At 41.4% G+C, this 19188-nt stretch overlaps 1 protein-coding gene across 2 annotated transcripts in view; it reads left to right on the top strand.

Annotated features, from left to right (window-relative positions):
* Positions 1-19188, top strand: part of cemip (cell migration inducing hyaluronidase 1) — a 383014-nt gene that overhangs the window by 213645 nt on the left and 150181 nt on the right. For both annotated transcript variants that reach the window (XM_033622351.2, XM_078162221.1), the window contains exon 10: positions 3593-3740. In XM_033622351.2, the coding sequence (XP_033478242.2) occupies positions 3593-3740 (148 nt within the window). The remainder of the gene's footprint in view (positions 1-3592; positions 3741-19188) is intronic.

Here is a 19188-nt window from a genome sequence, read left to right as displayed (position 1 = left end):
ACCCACCAATGGTTATTAACAGTCAACTCAATAGCCAGAAAAAAATCGCCATTGTACCTTTCTGCAAATCACGAATATGTAGTATTTGTAACTTTCATATGTAGCGGATATAATGAACCTTTACAGTTATTTATGTTTCAACAACATTTGGTGGATGGGTCTAACAACCACTGACTTTAAACCAGGAGGCCGGTATTCAGTTCCTGTAAGATGGTAAAGCCAGACCCTGTTTTGTTTTCTAAACCCGTGTGCGTGCTGGCAAAATGTAACCATGTGTGTTTGTTGTTGGAACAAAAAATGTCAATTTGCGGTGTTTGCGTTTATTTTGAAAGAGACTGTGTGCAAACTGTACATTTCCTGTGTAAACAGAAGTGTATCCTCAAAACAGACAATGCATGTAACAGGCTGAAGTTGACACGGTGTCCCAGAACTTCAACTGCCAATGCACCCAGGTTAACCCCGGAGTAAGAATGTGTTGGTTTTACCGCCACAACCACCACTGGAAATCCAGAACAGTGGACTGCAGTGATCTGCTGCGTGGCAGCCATCTCACCTGGGTTTCCAGGGCTTGACGCTAACTTTTTCCCCAAGGAGCACATGTGCTCCTAAGTTGAAAAAGTAAGGAGCACACAAAGAACTTTAAGGGCACAATGTAAATTGATCAAATAATGTGTTTTCCGTAATAAACGTGATGCAGATAAACATTTACAAGCAAAATTATGTAATTAATTTGTATACAAAATGTACAGAAAGGTAAAATCATCAAGTTTTGAAAAAGTATTGCAATTTAATTTTGTCTTTAACGTTATTATCTTATATATATTATCTTTGCAATATGATTATCTTATATAATGTTATTACTATCCTAAAACATTCTCCAGGTCCTCTGAAACTCTGCAGGACTGAAGCCTCTTTCACACAGAGCTTTCGCGGCGCCCACCGTGGAGTAGGGCGCAGAGGACAGGATTTGGGGGAGTACAGGCTCGTTCAGGAGCTACAGCTCCATGGTGACCGCTTTCGGGTCTACTTCAGGCTCTTCTCTGCTATTGGACGCGCGGCGCCGAGGTGTCGTCACAGCACACTGTGGTGAATTAAAACAATTTCAATTCGAGCGCAAGCTCGGCAGCAGAGCGGTGCGCTCTCGCGCCGCGGTAGCACATACACAATGAATGGGTTCGTCGGCGGAGGTCTGCGCTTTGCGCGCTCTGTGTGAAAAGGGCTTTATTTCCAACCTGCCCAGCAGCGGTACCGTGGCAAACAGTCCCTAAAGGCCTCTACACGTGATCAGCTGTAAAACCGCTTTGTGCTGGCTGTCCCATTGTTTGTCTATGGAGAGGGCAGCAACGCCTGACAAAGCGGCACTGCTACCCTTGGCGTCGCGCACGATATTCATTGTGCCGACAGTGGCTTGGAAAACCGCCCATAACCGTGTCACATGGGGAAGAGGGAAGAGGGAAGGCGGCTGGAGTTCCTCCAACAGTTGCGGTTAGATTATCATATTTTTTTTTATTAACAAAAATATAGGCTGCTTCGGCTGATTTTTTCATGCGCACATGTGCCCCTAAATATTTTTTACAGTTCGCACACACGTATTTTTAGTCGCAAATGCGAGTGAAACACTCGCACTGTCGAGCCCTGGTTTCATGCCATCCACCATCACGTCCACCTAACCTGAACTACATCAGTGTAGAAACGTTGATATGTCATGTATGAAATGTACTAATGTTACATATACAATATGTGGTTTTGGGAAACATACAAGACCATTTTTTTCTTCTCTGTACTGAGCTGCAGCATAAACTCTGAAACATTATACTTTGTCATGGTAATATTTTTCAATCACATGCCTTGGGCATTCTGACATCTTAAGATTTAAACATTGGCTGTCTGTGGGTCTACATCACAGCACTGTTGATAACATTTGGGGAAATTCACTTGTTTGTTGTCATAGCCAGATTCAGGCTGGAAAATAAATATCACTATGTATCTAGAAAGCAATTTTCCCCAGTTTGAGAAATTGTTTTACCATATGTGCTGTGAAGCAGGATGGGACAAAGTCAATGTTTTTCAAGTCACATGTAAAATCTAAGTCCTAACCATTAAGTCCCACATTAAGACCAACAAGCAAAGCCTTTTCTAGTCTTTTTTCCCCCACTAGTGCTCCTGAATATTTGTGAATGTCCATATTTTCTGAACCAGTATACTGGTATATTCTAATGCTATTTATATTACACTTGCAATACACACTTAGCCTAAAATACACCAGCATTCAAATAAATAAAGGAAATTAGATATGTGTGACAGCTGAATGGCTCTGCAATACATCACAGCTTTCGTTTGATGGTTTTCTACAATACTTTGTATAGTATCATGTAGTATTTTGTAAACGTCAATTTAGGATGCTGGGATTTAGTCTGGGCAGGATTTAGACAGACTTTGTTTAATCAACAACTTTCCAAGTAACATCAGCCGTGTAAAGGAGGTTCAGTTGTAAAATGTCAGTAATGCACAACTCAGAGGAGCTCTGCTAGCATCGCTTACTGACACTTTACTTTTATATAATCAATGAAAACTCCTGGATACAGTTGATTTATTCTATGGTTACAGTTCACTTGCTCACTGGCTGTATACTGTAAATCATATAACACTGAACAGTGAAGCTGTTATGAGATAACAGCTGTATTGTTTTGCTGAGAATCCTTCATGCATGTAAAGGGAAATTTGAAAGCACAGCGGAAATGCCAAACTTTGCCACCAAAAAACTTAAATAATATCAAACAAGGGGCTTGATTTCATGAAAACCTGAAGAATAATAACTTTAAACTCACATAGCAACAATGATGTTGAAATGGTGGTGTACTGAAGAGGAGCTGCCACCTCCGGCAGCTCCTGTGTCCAGTTTTGTCAGCTGATCATCAGCATAGAGCCAACTTGCCATTACGGTGTTGCTGGGGCATGACATGGCTGCTACCAGTGGATATGGATCCAGCCTGGCACCATAAAGTAGCAGCTGTTAGCCTTCTATGCAGATAGGTAGTAGTGCCAGGTCACGCGGCCTCCAACTTCCATACCATTACCATAAAAAATAGCTACTGTGGACTCCAGCTGCTCTTTTTTTATGGCTGCTGTACAAGAGTATAACTTAATAATAATAATTTGCTCCACTACATCTCCTTTTCAACTCTCTTACAATCTGTCAATCATTACATTCTCTTGTTTTCTTACTGGACTGTCCTTTTTTGCCATTTGATTGTATGAAAACACAAATTCTAAGTGTATCGTTGGCATAAAATAATTTTCAGAAATGTATTAATTTTAGCCTTAGCTAATTGTAGCTGGAAATCAGTTGCTTTTTACAGTTTATTTCAATGCTATTTACATTAGACTTGCAGCCGACCCTTAGCCTACAATTGAACTGCATTCAGTTTACTCAATTTACATATGTGTGACAGCTGAATAGCTCTGCATTTAGAAAATGCAATGCATCATGGCTTTCTTATTGCAACTATTACTGTGTCACAAAATACTATTTTGGCGTTTTCGCACACTGTACCCTCCATTAATTTTTGTTGTTCATTTTTCCCTTGTCCAGGCTGAAACACATGGTGGCATACCAGCCAACCAGACCGGAGATGTGATTCACAAGAATGACAAGGACTACGGCTTTGTCTGCCTCAACAAGGACCAGGCTCATGGCCTTTGTCGCAACTACAGGGTCCGCTTCCTCTGTGGAAAACTGGGTACATTCACAACTTAGTGTCAATGTTTGTCTGTATTACAGAATATGTCTGAGTATCTGCATGATATTTCCGACTTCAGTGCCTTTTCTGAAAAACAGGAGAAGGTAAACTTTGACAATGTTCACTTCAGATTGATGGCCCTTGCAAGTATAGCATGGACTGATCAGTGTCTGTAGATATACAGACACAAACACATTGGCTGTGATCCAGAGAGTGTGTTGTATGTAAGTAGGCTGTTAGGGTTGGAATGCATGGAGTCCACGTCAGGGAAACACTGGCACATAGCCAGGGATTACAGGCACTGCTCCAACCATGCTCAGATATCTAGGCCCTCTGTCTGGGCTTGTCCCTCTTCTGTGTGTCTATTTGTGTGTTATGTGAAGAGTGTTAGGGACTGGGATCTTTTGACATGGTTGACACTGGGTACAACCCATTTGCATCACTGTCCAATTACTTCACACGCACCACATGTGTCATAGATCAACCGTACGCACCCACTTAAGTCTAGCTATATCGCTCTATGTCTTTATTCTGAGTTTAGGCATGTGATTTAAGGCCAAGGTTTATTCTAGTAAACATATTCTTACACAACTGGATGACATATGATGGAATACAACTTCTGAAATGTTGCATTAAATGTTCATAAAGTTGCACAAAGAAGTGCATTCAATAAAGACAAAGTGTCAGAACTTTAAGATATGGAAGAAATTTAAAATGAATTTATCAATTTAATTCTCATTCAAACATTAGGTAATGCTGAGATGGCATGTCTTTTGAAGCAATATGTCTGTCAATGTTGGAACCGTGGTAAGCATGGAGAGAGAGAGGACAGAGAGAAAAAGAGGGAGATCAACGAGTTCTATGGCTGCCACCAAGATACCACGTTGGGACCACAAGAACTGTGATTGGTCAGCATGGTCTGCTTGTAATTTTTCCCTACGTACTGCTGACCCTTGTGGACATTATCAAGAGCAAAGACAATCTTAACATAGTTGAAAAGAGACTCTCAGTAGTCTTTTACTTTTTAATAAGACACATCCAGCTTAGCCATTATATTATTTCACTCTCAGTGGGCTATCATGCTTCAGGTACCACTAGTAGTAGTTGGGTGGATTTCCAGCTTAGCCAGTCCTGTCTGATGTACGAGCTTTTTTTATGCAAACTGGCTGAACTGACACTGTCATTATAGTACTCTTTGGCAAATTAAAAAGTAGTCTACATCAGCAACCTATGCTGACGGTGTTACAACGCTAAATCATGAACATGACAGTGTAATTATTATCATATTGTGCTTATAAATGGACTAACAGAGCCACCGCTGTCTGAGAGGCCATGTGCATTTTACTGTCAAGCCCAGGGTGGTGTTGGCAACATGAAGGGCATCAAATTTCATTACAGGGCAGAGCGACCCACATTGTGTATGTTTACTTGAAAGTTCATGTGGATTTTTTTGGGCGACAAGAGGAGGTATGGCAGAGTAAGGCCCCAATCACACAGGAAGCACTTTAGCAGCTGGAGGCTGCTTTCTGTAATTGCTTTTAATGAGAAAGAAGCTTTTTAGGGCCCGAGCGACAACGAAGTCGTCCGTGAGGACCCTATTGTAATCGCGCTGTTTATTATTATTTATTATTATTATTATTATTATTACTACGAACATTTAACCCCCAATTTCGCCCCTTTCCTAGATTCCAAAACTCATCAAATTTGGCACACGCGTTTGGTCAGGCGAAAAATTTGATATTTCGGCAGTGTTCTATGTGGACGGGGCCAAATGGCGACATAGCAAAAAAAAGAAAAAAAAGAAAATTGGTAGGCACATAGAACATGCCAAGACGCACAAAAAATCTTCTTGGACCCATGCCGTAAACCCAGCAGGAAGTCGGCCATTTTGATTTGAATTTTTGACATATTTGAACAAACTCCTCCTAGGGATTTCGTGTGATCAACTTCAAAGTTGGTACAGATCATCCTGAGAACATGCTGATCAAAAGTTATTAAAAGCTTTTCTCTATGTCAGGGGGCGTGGCCGCTAGGGTGTGACAAAGTTTAGCGACTTTTCGTATTCTCGCCATCGAATTTTGAACGGCTCTCCTGCCCACATACTTGATCTCAGCAGCTTCAAACTTGCTGGACATGATGATGGCTCCGCCCCGAACGCCCCGATATGTTAATATCCCACCTTACTCATAGCGCCCCCTGGTGGTAACAGGAAGTGACCAGTCTTTATACTGATGACACAAACTTGACCACATCAACTTCATTCCACTTCTAATGCATGCAGAACAAGTTGGTGAAGCTACCTTATGAACGCTGTGAAGTTACGTCTAATGGTGTCAATGTGGCGGCGTGGCGACTATTGATCCCTCGCCACTAAATACGTTTGGCTTTTTGATGGCTTCAACGATCTCATATCCTCATGAAAATTGATACACAGGTCAAGAATGGCGAGCTCTTACATCTGATAGGGGTGTCGCCCATGGGGGGACAAAATGCCTCTATAGCGCCCCCTTGAAATTTTCAAAAACCCCTCCCCATAGGTGTTTTTTTGGAGTAGGAAGATGAAAATGTGTACATATGTGTATGTTGCCCAGATGCACAAAAAAGTCTCTGCCACCAATGGTCTACTCCAAACAGGAAGTCGGCCATTTTGATTTAAACTTTTCATTTTGGTGGTGATTTTGTGATTTCGACACCTTGTATTTTGACGAACTCCTCCTACAGATTTTGTCCAATCAACTTCAGATTTGGTACAGATCACCCTGAGACCATGCTGATCAAAAGTTATTAAAAGCGTTTGTGTATGTCAAGGGGCGTGGCCGCTATGGCGCCGCCCTCGCCATCAAATGCGTTTGGCTTTTTGATGGCTTCAGCGACCTCATATCCTCATGAAAATTGATACACAGGTCAAGAATGGCGAGCTCTTGCATCTGATAGGGGTGTCGCCCATGGGGGGGGGGGGGGGGTCGGGGGGGACAAAATGCTTCTATAGCGCCCTGTTGAAATTTTCAAAAAACCCTCCCCATAGGGTTTTTTTTGGAGTAGGAAGATGAAAATGTGTACATATGTGTAAGTTGCCCAGACGCACAAAAAAGTCTCTACCACCAGTGGTCTACTCCAAACATGTTCATCTACTCAACAGGATTTTAGGAGACTAGATGTGTGGTAATCAGCATCTGTTGGTGGTGAAAGCTACTCAAGCTGAAATAGCGACTGAGAAAACTTTTATTTTGTTTAATATGTGGAATATGAATAAAACCAAAGTGAAGAGCAATCATGGGACTGTTTTTAAATTTCATTTTCACCCAATTATTAAAAACACATTTTTAATGAGTTTCTCAAAGGCTAATATGAAAAGAAAGTGATGTTACATATAAAGGGATAGTTTGACATTTTGGCAAATTCGCCTATTGCCGTAATCCCTATAGTCATATGAGTAGGTAGGCCTACATTACCTTTAATTGTAAATTCCTGCTGTTTTGAGATCGGTGGGACAGAGCTGCCTACTGCTCAGCGCACAAAATGGAGGTTTATTAGCAGCCGGTCTCTTTTAGTAACCGGGTCTAAAAAAAATTTAATATATAAACGCCAGCCTCTTTTATAAACCGGACGTGTTTATTTGCCGTTTTGGCATTTATAGAGCTCTGGACCCGGATTACACACACACACAGACACAGAGAGCATATCCACACACACATCATCCAGGCACATGCGCAGTTGCACACTCTCAGCTGATTGTAAACGGATAAGATGGCGACAAGACGCAACTTCAGTGTTCATTTAAAGCTAGAAGTTTTGAAATATTCCGAACAAATGTCGGGGGAATACGCCGCGAGGCATATGACGCCTGGTTGACAGAGGATGGCAACAAAACCTTCACAAAATGAGGGAACATGAGAGCAGCTGACAAACGCAAGATAACGTCTTACTGGCGACAGAAGTCCAACTCCAGGTCCAGTAATTTCCTCTTTTGTTGGTGTTATGACTGCCCAGTAGTACCTGGACAACCGAGCAGTGGCGGCACACAGGTATGTGGCATGTCAGAGGAGAAACGAGCCGTTAACATTTCACTTTGTGTTAGGTAACGACGTTAGGCTGACTAAACGTCCTCTTTTGCGCGGATATGTCCACTTTTCACGTCCCGTCCGGGGCGTCCGGGTTTTTTTTTTTATAAACTGATAATGTCCGGTTTTCCGTGTGTTTGTGTTTGTGTGTGTGTGTGTGTGTGTGTGTGTGTGTTAGAGTGCGGCACGGGCCGCATATTTCTGTCCGAACCCGAACCGAGCCCGACATTATTTAATGATCAAAGCATTGAGTTTGTGTCACACAGTTGTTACGGTTACAGGCTCCCCTATGGGCCCGAACGACGCATAGTGCGTCCAAATTCACATCTGTTCTTCTCTGTGGATTTTCTCCGCGACCGTGCGTCATAGCGAGAAGCCACGCATATCACGTGAAACAGCGGAATCATAGCTTTCTGACAAGACCAAGCCAGAGTCCTGCACGGGTCCAGTTTTCAAGGTCCGCCCCGACCCGACCCGGCGACATACAAACCCGCACCCGAACCGCAAACCCGTGCATCAGGCCAATTAGTACCGCAACCCGGTCCGACCCGTTGAAACACGACCCGCAGCCCGACCCGTAACCCGGATTTAAAGTAATCATTTTGGGTCATATTGGCTGAATATTGAACAGCATATCGCCACAGTTAAGGTGCCAGTGAGTAAACAACGACCTGAATGAAGCAGCTCTCACAATAAAAACCTGACTTCAGCTCCATCATCAACCCTCTGTGTTCTTCTCCCATACGAGTGTAAAAGCACTCGTTTGTTACGTTTAATGCTTTTAAACTTTTAATCTATGTAAAGGAACTTTACATGTGTAATAATAGACTTACTTTCTGTCCAGAGTGACATTCAGCAGTTACGAGCCGTCACGTGTTTTTAGAATCCATCGAGGAGAGAAGTAATCCATCAGGAAACACTTCAGAAACATTATAAAGTGATAGTTGTACGTTTTATCCACTTATTTCTCAAATACCTAAATAATTATTTACTGTTTTGGAAGCGGCGCTTGTTAGATGGTGGCAGCCATGTAGATTCTGTTGTCCAATCACAAATTGTGTTATTAGATGGTGAAACGCGTGTAAACAGCTGAACCAATGACCATTGCGAAATAGCGGAGGCGATCCTCAGAGAGTAAATAATGACCAAGATAGTTATCTGTAGTTTACCGAACTAATGACTGATGTGTTTATCTAAAACCCGCAATCTGACCCGCATGTTATTTTTTCCACCCAGATCTGAACCCAGGAAAAAATGTTTTTTTTAAAAACCACCCGCAAATCAGCTGTTTTTGCGGGTACCCGTTGGGTATCCACGGGTACTCGACCCAGTGCAGGACTCTGGACCAAGCACTCAGTAGTCCAATGTTTTCACAGTGAAAAAAAATGATAAAGTTACACTAAAATTATGTATAACAGAGCTTTCATACAGCTCTGCACACACATTACTCTTGGATGGATTACTCATGAATGCAGGCTCGCACAGAAATGCCACGCATATCACATGAAAGCGCAGGAGCAGAGCTTTCCAATGATACCACACACATCATTGTGCTGTCATCCCATCATGCTATAAATCCAGATTAATTGTCTACAACATAAAAACCTGACGAATTTCTTTACAACCCATTATACAGATCTTGTTATCAGTCACTTCATATAGTGAGGAATATCGTATCTTATCACGTCTTAGGCTTGCATGTGTTTCTCCCTGTCTATCCACATTTGTAGTCCGGCTTTCAAGATGCAAATATCTCCATATTGTCCAGTTGACACTCCATCAAACTTTGTATGACAAGACCAGCCACTTCACCTTTGCGCACCCAGACAACTGTAGCCTAATTATGCATGCTGACAGGGCAGTAGTCACCATATACATTGAGGGGGACATGCCCCCCCAATATATAACTGAAACTGAAAAACAACAACAAACTTTGTTTACTGCAAACAAAGTGGCAAATATTATCTTGGAGGACATCATTGCACTTGGTTGACTATTTTTCTATTATCTTAGATGTAAAAATTGCATGTTTCTTTCAGATAAAACACATTTTTGACTTGTGAATGAGTCAATGGAATTTCTTGCAATAATGAAAAAATACTGGCAATCATGTCCGCCTGGCACAAACCACATGTTTTGGACAACTGTGAAGTGACAGAATGTCCCACCATCACGGTTCTTATATTGCTAGATTCCAGAGAGTCTCCCCTCTTCATATATGGCAGAATATGTCAACTTCCAACTTGCTATGGTGAGATACATGTAAAAATGTAAGAATTTAGTCACACAGATTTGTTTTTTTCATTGATATAAAAATTAATATAAAATACAGGCACATGGAAGGACATAAAATGATGGCAAATCTGGTTAGCCCAGATTGTCCTGAAAAAAACAAGATATAGCATGTGTATGTAGCCTTTATAATGACTGTGATATGAGCTTAAAAGTAAAGGCAGTAAAAATACCCCAAAAACGCCTAGGGCCCATAGGGTTAACAGGCCGGGCGTGCGCCGTGGGTGCTCAGTGGAGAGTAAGACCTCCGTGTTTGAGACGGAAGCGGGAGGCGGGAGGTCCGACACTTCCAGCGAGAGGAGAAGGAGACATAAAACAAAATAAGATAAAATAGGAAAAACCTGTCTCCCTCTTTTATATTATTTTCAGCGTTTAATCAAGGCGGAGGCGGGCGGCTGGAGGTCCGAGACTACCAGCCAGGAGAGAGGTAGAAACAAACAGCCAATGTGTGTCTGTGTGTGTTATGTTAAGATGTTGTCACATAAATAACAGTGCCCAAGCAATAAACAGGACAGACAATAGGATTTTATTTATTTTTACACTACATTTTTACTGAAAGCTGACCGAATCCGACCCGAGCCCGAATACCGGCCAGGTTTGGTCAAAAATGTATCTCTACATTTTTGACCAAACCCGGCCCGACTCGTCGGGTACCGTTGGGCTTGGATCGCCACACTCTAGTGTGTGTCCCCTATAGAGGCCCATCTGAATTTCTGTCTTTGAGAGATATTATTTTGTAATATAACTGAATTTTCTATCCATACATATAAATTTTAAATATATTAGTTGGCTATGTCGTGGCCGACCGAGTGTCCTCTTTTTTGGAAATCAAAATATAGTCACCCTAGATAACGGCCCACAAACCTCACCGCACTTTAGGGACTGTTCTTTACTTATGGAGGGACTGTTCTTTACTTGTCAGGGGAGGAGGGTGGCTGATTGATTTTTTTTATTTTTTTATTTTTTTTGATCCCCCCTATGTTAATCACTTCTTGATGCTGTTTTGTAAGTATAAGTCAATAAGTAATTTATTCCTTTGAAATATCAGTGATGTATTATAGAAAAGTGATTTATCTTTTTATAAATGACAAAAGGCACATCTGCCTCATTCTTGCCATGGTATCGTGATACTACTCAGAACACCGTGATACTTTCACTGGTATCATACCGTGGGGGGTGGGGCAGGGGGTGCCGAGGGATGGTTCGCCCAGGGTGTGAAACTAGCCAGGACCGCCTCTGGCACTGATATTTTTACCGTAACCATCTTTATCTATGGAAGCCCATTTTCGCCAGTAATGGAAAAAAAATCGCCATTCCTAATCAAAAATGTGAGATAAAAAGTCACAATTATGTATGTAGCCTAGTTTTAAAATTAATTTGTGGCATGTTGTCTTGGAAGGTGTGTGGCATCACGGTGGCTGCAGATGGGACAGAGGATGAGATGATTCACTGTTTCAAGGCAGGAGAACTAGTACACTCTGGTGTAGTCAATAGTAAATAGTGGTGATTTACAAAAACACCAAAAACTATTTTTATTGTTAAAGTAAAGTTTGTTACTCTAAATAATACAGTACTTTATTTGTAATATTATATAGAAAATATACATTTTTACTGTAAAGACAAGTTTACATAAATATTTCTGCTGTTTAAATTAAAACAAATACAGTATTTGTATTTTCAAATTTGGCTGTGATTTTTTTTTTCTTTTATTGAATGCCTCCTACAAATAGTAGCCTGCCCCTATTTGTAGCCTGGTCCCAAACTATTTTTTTGTTAAATAAATACGGTATGTATGTAACATACAGTCACTGGCCACTTTGTGTACAACTGTGTTATCGAATGCAATCCAGTAAAACGACTATACCATGATTTTTCCCCCGAAGCTTATAAATTTTTGGTTATTGTTGACATCATCTAGAAAGTGATGATTCTACTTTGTTTATTATTGAGGTCATAGTGAATGGTGGTGGTGTACTGGGGTGGTCTCCTAATTTTGTCTAATTGAGGGGGACAAAATATTAGGAACACTTTTAAATATATTGCACTCCAGTACACCAACACCACCCACTACGACCTCAACAATAAAGTAGAATAATCACCTTTCTGACAAAAGATGAAAATGTAAAAGCTTTGTAAACGTAGAATGTGTGGCAGAGCTGTTGTATTGGATTGTATTAGATTGCACAGGTGTACCTAATAAAGTGGCCAGTAAGCCCCACATTTACACCACCAATCCATGCCGGCTCTGGGTCTCCCCGCAGCCCCTGGTTGCTCGGCAGCCTCAGCCCCTGAGACCATGCTGATTAAAAGTTATTAAAAGCTTTTCTCTATGTCAAGGGGCGTGGCTGCTATGACGCCGTCCTCGCCACCAAATACGTTTGGCTTTTTTATGGCTTCAGCGACCTCATATCCTCACGAAATTGATACACAGGTCAAGAATGGCGGCTTACATCTGATAGGGGCGTCAACCATGGGGGGGACAAAATGCCTCTATAGCGCCCCCTTGAAATTTTCAAAAACCCCTCCCATTAGGGATTTTCTTGGAGTAGGAAGATGAAACATCACACCACGTCCGGGTTAACTTACTCTGAGTTTTCACATAACTGCTTCAGTGATGCTTGCTGCTGGCCCCCCGCGGCGGCGCTGGAGAGCGAGGGCCCAATCACAGCTGCTTGCAGCTTTAATTGCTTGCTGTTTTTGCATTGCTACGTGCCTTGTGTTTCTACGCTCTAGGCGCCTGGTGTTTTTGCCAGAGCGCTCTGAACTCCTCGAGTTAAAAACCTGTGGAGTAGTGCCCCACATCATCTCTGCTTTTTTCCCATTGTCCAGTCAGATGATTTAAGAGGTAGACCTTCTGTAGTGGTTACAACAACAAGTTTGCAGTTGGTAAACAATGGAGGAGAAACTGGTGGTAGCAGTTGCTTGATACCTAAAGCTGTATGACCTTACAAATCACTGTTAGCACAATCTCAATATAAAACAGCAGGTGTGGAAGCATGTAAGCGCAGTACTTGAAATGGTCATCACGGAGGCAAAGCTCCTGGACCAGTTGGTAGTACTCCCCATGATTCACCATCTTTTTTCGGGACTCATGTATCCACACAGATCTTTGTTTCCCTGTGCCCACAAACTATTTGCTGATAGCCTCTCACCCTCAACCAGAGCTACAGTAAGTACCCTCTGCCTGTCCATTTTAGAAAATAGCTACTTATTACTGTGAAATTAAAAAAAAAAAAAAAAAAGGTAGATTGATTACACGGGAAGGTTAAGGTAATGAGGTGATGGGGTGGTTGCCTGGCAACAATAAAAAGGCACAGCAGGCCTTTTTTTTAGTTTGTACAGTTTGTATACAGTTTGTATTGAGTTTTTTGACAGCATATTTGTATGCAGTATACATTGACAAATACATACTTTTTTTTACTAGAGGCATTGAATTAAAAAAAACAACAACAGTGCAGTGTGCCTCTCAATTTGCAACCTGCAAAATGATTTCTGTGTGATTGAATTTAAAGCTGATGAAAGAGGTGTCCTAACTGGCTGCAAGCACCACTGAGCTGAACTTTCATCAAACGCCACAATAGTTGAGGAAGGTCTGATTCATGAAGTTGAACTGAAAAATTATCTATACAATACCTTTTTATTTCACTACATCAACCCAAACAAGGTGGCAGCTGGCTGCAGGGAGATCGCCAGGAAGCTGAAATTTCCTGGTAAGGTAAATGCTCATTGCTTTTAACAAGCTAGATTACTTGCTGTTGGCTATAGTCATCGTTATTTTCAGTAAGTATTGCATTATAAAATTTGTCTTTCCTGTGTTACAAAGTAACATTACAAATATAGGAAGATAGCAAGTAGGCTACTCACCCGTCTTTCAAATGGTTACGTCTCCAGTCTGATCTCAAGCACACAGCTGATATTTACATGACCATCATGTAACAGAGATCCATATTTAATGAATTCAGTGTGGACAGAAAGCTCCAATGTTATGTGTTGTTATGTTACAATGTCACTGGGGTGTCCATGGGGTCTTAAATAGTATTAAAAGCTGAGAAATCAATTAAATGAAAATTAAGGCCATAAGTATTAAACAATCTTGAATGCAAATGTCATAAGCGTGTGTGTGTGTGTGTGTGTGTGTCAGTCAGAGTTTACAATAGCTGGTATATTTAGGCTTTTAGCCAGTATCACATGTAGTTGTCTGGCAGATGAAAATAAAAATGTCCGGCAAGAAATATGTCAAATAAATAAATAAATTAATTAATTGCATACTAAATAGCAATAATATGTAAATATATTGTGTGACTTATACAATATGTTGCCAAGACAATTTAAATATAAACGTACATTATGCAGACCAGATTTTTGGATAATAATTACCAACAGTTTTTTGATTTATCCACCAAAGAGTGCATCCTTGCCTCTTCAGAGCATAAGCCATATCCATGGTAGTCATGGTCTTCCTCTTAGCATGCTTGTTGTTGTTGTTGTTGTTGTTAGGTAAAGGCACCATTGCTCACATTCTTCAGGAAGACCTCCAACACATCACTGTTCTCCTGCTAAAACAGACCGGAGATACGCCTCACTCCACCATGCTGAGCCAGATGATGGATAGTGGGCTTGGTGGTAACCATTCCTGAGCTCAGGGGTCATGAGCCCCAGCCCAGCGATTCTGGCAGGAAAGCTAACTGATAATGTATTATGAACTATATAAAGGCTAAATTAGATATGATACAAAATTATCTGATCATAATAAATGATAAAATATGTGACCCATGCTTCCACATATTTGTCATTTGTGTGTAAACACAGAGCAAGACAAACAAACACATGCACAGACACAGAAGCAAACAGAGACAGAGCAATATACGTGTGATTGGAATAACCGTGCAAAGACTTGCATCATGTTTGGTGTGAACACAATATTAGGCATATTGTTCTATGTGTCGAAAGGCTAATGTGTTCACACCAAATGCGATGCAACTCTTCATGTCATGTCACTCACACGAGTTTAAATGCTGATATATTTTTCTGCTTTTTTTTCATACGCGTGAATAACTTGTGTCATACGCGCGTGAAATCACTGAATCAATGAATGATTTTCCGCCACCAGTCCTAGGCATCACACGTCTCCGAAGGATCTCAATGCAGCTTGGCTACTGTGGCGCAAATAGGCCACTGAAGTTCAGATTTTTCAACTCTCATGAATAAGCGTATGACACGAAATTGAGCTACTCGCTTAAGTTACGTATTTTGCACAATTCCCATCGTGTCCAACACGTCCATTGTGCCAAATGCGCCACCCAGCAGGAAATCGTGTCTGTTTGCGTCTTTACATTGATTTTACATGTAATTCACTCGCGCAATTTGTTTTATTCGTGCCTGGTTTGAACACATTATTCACATTATTTATTCAGTTCTTTCACTCTCTTGCATTCCTCCCACACACATATCTGGGTTATACTGCATTAATGAGGAATTATCACAAACTTAGATTGTTCAGTCTTGCTGTCTTACAATTTGTGTAATATATACAAGTGTGTCGCTGATGTTACCAGCCAGAACTTGAAGGTGCAATGAGGTCTTAAAATAAAAAGGTAAAAAGTATTCAATTTAACTTCAGAATTTCTGCATATACCCTGGTCATAGTCAGACACTAGTTTTCTGTTTGGACACAGTGGCATTATGTTCCACTCGGGAGTGGCTGCTGAGTCAAGTAGGTCACCTGGTAAAATCCAACATACCAGTGAGGTCTGGTGTGAAAAATTTTCACACCAACCTAACCCTAATCACTAGTCAGATCCTCCTCTGGCCACTGTCCATGAAACCAACTCTTTCTGGGGGACTCAGAATTAACTCTGACACTCTGTGATCCATTTGCAGCCGAAAAAATAAATAAAATAAAGAAAAGGTTTATTCTGTAATCAAGTCGGCCTTTGGTAACAACTACAGAAAAAAAGCATCCTATCACAAATTGTGAATATTCTGCATGAAAATATCAAACCCTGTCCCAGTTTCTAATGTCTCTCTTTTAGTCTCACATTAAAACACAGGATAGCATAGAGAGAGCAATAATATCAAAAATGGTTTATTCATTTAATATTTAAAAAACTGAAAAGCATATTCATAAAATTGTTCCAGTTTACACTAACTGATGATACTAGTTTTAGGGATATCACACTGCTGCAAAGGAGATTCCATGTTGATTCTTAGATTTGGGAGAAACAACGTGGATTCTTTTTAGCCCTTTACCCTTTCAAGATGATGGAGGGTTCATTGCAGTTTTTACTATGCAGTCTATGCATGTTTTGTGGAGAGGATTTATGAGTATGTCCCTCGCTGTATCTTGGTGATAGAAAATGTTGATATTTTCAGCAGAAGGTCAAGCACATTCCTTGCGGGTTTGGTGATCTGCCAGGGTTGTGCCTTGCAGATGTATCTTACTGCTGCGTTGTTGTGTTGGTTGTCTCTTCGGCTGTGACATGCACTGACATATCTTACTGCTTCTATGGCGCTGACACTTTTCTCACAGTGGTTAGATAGTTTGCCATCGTGTACTGTCTGTTTAGGGCCAAATAGCACTGAAGTTCGTTTTGGGTTTTTGTAGTAGATGTCTCATCGTTGATAATTTTCTTTCTCTTTAGCTACAGTTTGGCTGGGCTGGATTGTGTGAATATTGTCCAGACGCCTTGCGCTGTTAGAGGAGGTAAGCCTCAGGACCAATTGGCTGAGGGGACTCCTCTTTATGTTCTCCTCTTGGCAATGAAGAGCTTTGTGATGGTAGGAGTTGGGGTCATTTGTTTTTACGCGTTTGTAGAATTGATCTTTTTTATATTCTAATTAAAAGGACATATTGGCAGAGTTTAGCTCGGCATCCATTGTTAGGGGTGTTCCTGTGGACTCTGAGTATACTCTTGCAAATGTCAGTGGGTAGAGCTTCAGTTGGGTGTTTGTCCCATTTTTCAAAGTCTTGATTTACAAGAGGAGCCCACACTTCACTACCATACAGTAATGTTGGTTGGATTATAGATTGGAATATTTTGAGCCAGATTCTAACAGGTATATCTGTTTGAAGATTTTTTTATAGCAAAGAAAGCTCTCCTTCCCTTGTCTCTTAGATCATGAACGGCAAGATTGAAATTTCAAAGTCATTTTTAGTCCCAAATATATGTATATGTGTATGTTTTATGTCACTGGAGCCCAGCAGGAACCTGTTTGGGTTTCCCTGATACCTGGGTCATTTCTGGAAGACCATAATTCTGGTCTGTCTCTATCGGCTTTTACGCTCTTTGTTTCTGTGGTGGCGGGCATATGGAAATGTGGAAGTACAATGTATAGTTTGAGCAATGGCTCAAGATCCAGCGAAAATTTGATGAGCATGGATATCTAGGTACTGGTCAGACAGAGGGACGTTTACCACAGTTAATTCACACATACTAACCACATTGTTATAATACAATCAGTCAATCAATCAATTTTATTTATAAAGCCCAATATCACAAATAACAATTTGCCTCACAGGGCTTTACAGCATACGACATCCCTCTGTCCTTTGGACCCTCACAGCGGATAAGGAAAAACTCCCCAAGAAACCCTCTTTAACAGGGAAAAAAAATGGTAGAAACCTCAGGAAGAGCAACTGAGGAGGGATCCCTCTTGTAGGACGGACAGACTTGTAATAGATGTCGTACAGAACACATCAACATAATAAATACAGTATACAGTAATCTGTATACAAAATGATACATAAAGAGAGACAGAGAGAGATGCAGGACAGACAGTCGTGACAGTAGCTTACAACAACATTAATTTAAGAAATAATATAATAATAATTACAGCTATTGTGGTACAATATCTTGTTGGTATATATTAAAGGAGCTATATGTAAGAAATCTAAAGCAAATAGTCGTAAAATCATCCTAATATGTCACAGAGACTAAGCAATAATGTTCATATAACATACTGATCTCACCGACAACAATAGTTGAGCCAGAATATTCGCATTTAAAAAAAAAAAAATTATGGTCTGCAAATCATGTTTATGTTTTGAATTTGTGTTTTGGCCTGTTGCGCCACCCACCGCCGTCTACCAGTCACGCAGTCAGTAGAGTCTCAGCATCAGTTACAGTTACGACTGAGCTACAGCAGCACGGCAAGCAGCATTAGCAGTGTCCCGGTACATAGCATTAGCAGCTGGCTCCTCCTCAGCTGTATCCCGGCAGCTGCAGCAGCAGTGAAGCCGGACTTGCTCGAATGGTCCGCTGGAAAACCGAAGATGGACGGGGCGACGCGGCCCTGCCACGGCAGCCGCCCGTGGGCAAACAAATCAGTCTCCAGCGTGCCGCTGTCCAGCAACCTCGAATCTGTAGGGGAGGAGGGGCGGACACAACTCGCGGCAGTATTTTGAATTTGAGTGCAGTAACCGTTTTGGCCACATTCTTACATACAGCGCCTTTAATATATGATAGTATACATATGTGACAATAATCATGTGTATAATAATAGTAGAAGTATGACTAATGATAACAGCAGCAGCAGGAGGCATTTGGCAGTACCACGGCAGCAGCACAACCACACACATCACACCATCCAGGCACTGCTGCAATACGAGTTAACCTGCAAGACAGTGGAGCACAAAGGCTCCAGAGAAGAAGCCAAGTTAGTAACATGTAGTAGAGCTGAGTTAGCAAGATGCAGTAAGAAGACATGAGTGTTAGCAAAGGAGAGAGAGAGAGAGAGAGAGAAGGAGAGAAGGTGCTTGGTGTATTATGGGAGGTCCCCTGGCAGACTAGGCATATGTCAGCCTAACTAGGGGCTGGTACAAGGCAAGCCTGAGCCAGCCCTAACTATAAGCTTTATCAAAAAGGAAAGTCTTAAGTCTAGTCTTAAATGTGGAGACGGTGTCTGCCTCCCGGACCGCAACAGGAAGATGATTCCACAGGAGAGGAGCCTGATAGCTGAAGACTCTGGCTCCTGATCTACTTTTGGAGACATTAGGGACCACGAGTAACCCTGCATTCTCAGGGCGCAGTGTTCTGGTGGGATAATAAGGCACTATGAGCTCTCTAAGATATGACGGAGCCTGACCATTTAAAGCT

Source organism: Epinephelus lanceolatus, chromosome 2, assembly GCF_041903045.1.
Source record: "Epinephelus lanceolatus isolate andai-2023 chromosome 2, ASM4190304v1, whole genome shotgun sequence".
Taxonomy (NCBI): domain Eukaryota; kingdom Metazoa; phylum Chordata; class Actinopteri; order Perciformes; family Serranidae; genus Epinephelus; species Epinephelus lanceolatus.
The sequence above is the reverse complement of the archived record's forward strand: the minus strand, read 5'-3'. Positions and strand labels throughout refer to the sequence as shown.